This window comes from Chelonoidis abingdonii, chromosome 9, assembly GCF_003597395.2.
Source record: "Chelonoidis abingdonii isolate Lonesome George chromosome 9, CheloAbing_2.0, whole genome shotgun sequence".
NCBI classification, from domain to species: Eukaryota; Metazoa; Chordata; order Testudines; family Testudinidae; genus Chelonoidis; species Chelonoidis abingdonii.
In genome coordinates this window covers 40489012-40492537 of record NC_133777.1, presented here as the reverse complement: position 1 = coordinate 40492537, position 3526 = coordinate 40489012, and the positions used below count along the sequence as shown (strand labels likewise).

Here is a 3526-nt window from a genome sequence, read left to right as displayed (position 1 = left end):
AAAAATCCAGTTTCCTGATTGGTCCTCTGGTCAGGTGTTTGGTTCCCTTTGTTAACCCTTTACAGGTAAAAGAAACATTAACCCTTAGCTATCTATTTATGACAGACTAATCTTGTCATACACCTGACTCGGAGCCAGTGATGGAATGTGTAATTGGATGTGTCGAGTGGACAAGCACTAAGACTTCCACAACTGGATCTCCTCATTTACTTTGCTGTAGGGCAGAACTTTGCATCAATGCATGTTCTCTTGTTTTAGGACAAGACGTTGAAGGGAACAGTATATCGCATCCGTGGCTCCATTCCTGCCAGTAACTACATCCAGCTTCCCAAAACCAGCACACAGTCATTGGGGCTCACTGGTCATTACCTCTACCTGCTCTTTAAGCCCATGCCTGGCAAATATTTTGTGGTGCACCTGGATGTTACCACGGAGGTATGTGAGAGAATCTGTTGCATGGCCCTTTGCGTAACAGAGTAGAAGAGTGGGGATTGAAATACAGTAGCTTTTCAAAAGACCTTGAACATAGAGAACTGAACTGTATCGCCTGAGTGTTCTAGAGCAAGATAATCCTCTGCCATAAGTATCCCATGCTGAAGTCCCATAGACTGCTATAGTAGCTGTTAAATGAAGTTAAAAGAAAGGATTGCTGTCTTTCTTGATCACTTTTGTGCCTCACTTCTTAGAGTCTGAGAGCTCCAGTCATTTCTCCCTTGGCTCTTAATTTACTTACTAGAAGGCTTGCCTCATTATCTGTGGTGATTGTCCTGAACCTCACATGATTCACATATGATCTAATATCTGTGGACTTGAGGTAAAAATCTCAGACCCACTCTTCTACGACCTTACTGTGTGTTTTTTTCTGACTTCACTCTTCCTGGCTAGGACCACAAGGGTGTGGGGTAGGCCATATGGAAGGCAAGCTGGCAGTAGTCTCTTAGCCTTGGTGGGTATCCAAGCTGGACAGAGTAGTGTCAACCAAGAAACTATATCCTGCAGAATCTGCAGCATTTCCCTAGTGGTCTGCCAGGTGGATAACATTGTGCGTGTCTTTGTTCTCAGGATAGCCAGGTTGTCCGCATCTCCTTCTCCAACCTTTTTAAGGAATTCAAGTCCACAGCCACTTGGCTTCAGTTCCCCTTCATCTGTGGAGCAGCCAAAGGGTCAGTGTATGAGTGCACAGCCAGAACTTCAAAGCAAGGTAAAGAAAAGCGCATCTGAATAATAGTGTGGCTGGTCTCTCAGTGTGGAAATTAGCGCTACATACCTTAGTAAAGAGAAAATAACGTATTATACACCAGTATTGCTATAGTCACATGTGACCTGAGCTTTGACATCATGGATTTAATTAGTTAATTTTAGGATGTCTGACAATGAGGGATGGTTTATTAAGTCCCCATTTCATTACGTATTTTTAATACTAGACTTTACAGGGTTTTTTCATTTTACACAATGTATAATTAACCCGTGGAACTCACTGGCTCAGGAGACTTGAGTTAAAAAAGGATTACGCACATTATATGAATAACAGTAGCATCAGCAATTGCACTAGCTAGGATAAAAATTTCTAGAGTGATCAAGCCTCATACATAAATGTCTCAGTCAACCACCAGTTGGCATCAGGAAAAATTCCCTCAGTGTATAGTAAGAAACAGTTAGATGCATTGTGATTATTTGACACACAACTCAGAAGTCTCAGGCATTGTCTGACATTGGACACAAGATACCAGATTAGATCGATTTTTAGTTTGTGATGGAAATTATGTTCCTAAAAGGATGGTCAGTTTGGACAGAAAAATTGACATGTTTTGGAAGACGTTAAAATGTGAGGAAGGGAAACAGGAGTCTAAATGTTCAGGAATGAAGGTCATGGGATCCATGCATAAAAATGTGTGTGCAATTAATTGTCTCTTTTCACGTGCAGCTACCACAGTTGTGCTGCAAATTGACATCTGGATTCAACTGATCACTAGAAACCTAGCTATTCATTTTCCTAGTGTGGCAATTGTCTCTAAATATGCGTGTGCACAATTGTGCACACACATCAATCTCATGCCTCCCTTTCTGTAAGGATTTCAGCCCATGCGTAAAGCTGGATTTCTGTTTCTTAAGGTAGCTTGTCAGTGTATAATGTTGGTTTTAACAGTGTTTTTTCTGATCCTCAGATTTGGTGGGTGTGGCCCCTTCCAACGTGCGCTGGACCTGCCTGATGCTTGACCTCCACTACATCCTCTCCATGTACCTGAATAGACGCTACAGCCATCTGAAGAGCATCAAACTCTGCTCCAACTTGTTGGTGAAAAATGTCTATACCAGTGACTTACTGTTTGAGCCAGGTAAGGAGCTGAAGCTTTTTGCTGGGAGCAGCATCTTCTGTAATTTTTGGAATCAAACCTGGCTGCAAGGATGTGCTAGGCCTAATCCATCCTTACTGCTGCATTTCAAGACATAATTCCACCAGGACCATTTGGCCATGTCTGTTGCTATTTGACGCTCTATTTTCAGCCAGTAATAACAAGGCACTGTCAACAAAACCCTTATTTTAATAACAACACTAATAATAATGATAGTAATTTTCCCTTGTCTGGTGCATCCAATCTGAGGATGTCAGAGGGCCTCACAACTTCTCCCATTCTGTAGCTGGAAAAACTGAGGGGGAGGGAAAGATTAGGTGACTTGCCCAGCATCACACATCAAATCAGTGGCAGATGAGAGAATGGACCCCAGATTTCCTGTCTCTCAGTCCTGTCTCTAGACCATCCTTCCCAAAAAGCTTCTTTTTCTTATCACTCTGAAATCCAGATTTCCTCCAGTGTTTCTTTATCCATCTACTCAGTGCAGCAGAGAAAATTCAGTCAAGACCTTTACTAGCACATTATCCTTTGTTTGAAATCTGCCCAACTACAACCCATCACAAGAAAGGAATCTTACAGACGTCATGATGGACCACCAAATGTGCTGTTGCGCATGAAAAGTACATTAGTTCCATAAAGTTGCACATGCATCAAATGAAAGAAGAAAACAGAAAAATATTCTAACACCAATCACATAGAACTGCAAAAAGTATCACCAACTGATCTACTTAGCAACCTGATATGATCATCAGTATTAAATTCCAAATCCTCTTGTAGAGCATTTAAGCTGCATTTTAAGGACAAAAAAGATAATCTTTCATAACAAAGCTCTAAACTACCAGGTCTTATTGGAAGCTGAGAGTTTCAAGGATATTCCCATGGAAAGGCTTATGCGCTTGCTACAATAATCTTTGTTCTTTTTTCATGTTTTAGCCTTTCTTTCTCAGACTTACAGAAAACTCTAGTCTTAAAGTATTTATTTGCCTGTGGCCTGCTAAGAGTGCATGGTTCCAGCCACCTCTGTAAACATCTTCAGATGTTCTAGGAGTGCTTTGTGTCCTTATGGCATAAATAGATAGCTAAGGGTTAATGTTTCTTTTACCTGTAAAGGGTTAACAAAGGGAACCAAACACCTGACCAGAGGACCAATCAGGAAACTGGATTTTTCAAAG

The 3526-nt window shown here is 41.3% G+C and overlaps 1 protein-coding gene across 1 annotated transcript in view; it reads left to right on the top strand.

The window, feature by feature from the left end:
- The window catches only part of WDR90 (WD repeat domain 90), a 66725-nt gene that overhangs the window by 18027 nt on the left and 45172 nt on the right, over window positions 1-3526 (top strand). Inside the window, exons 3-5 of the mRNA XM_032794693.2 lie at window positions 259-435; window positions 1063-1201; window positions 2166-2336. Of these exons, the coding sequence (XP_032650584.1) occupies window positions 259-435; window positions 1063-1201; window positions 2166-2336 (487 nt within the window). The remainder of the gene's footprint in view (window positions 1-258; window positions 436-1062; window positions 1202-2165; window positions 2337-3526) is intronic.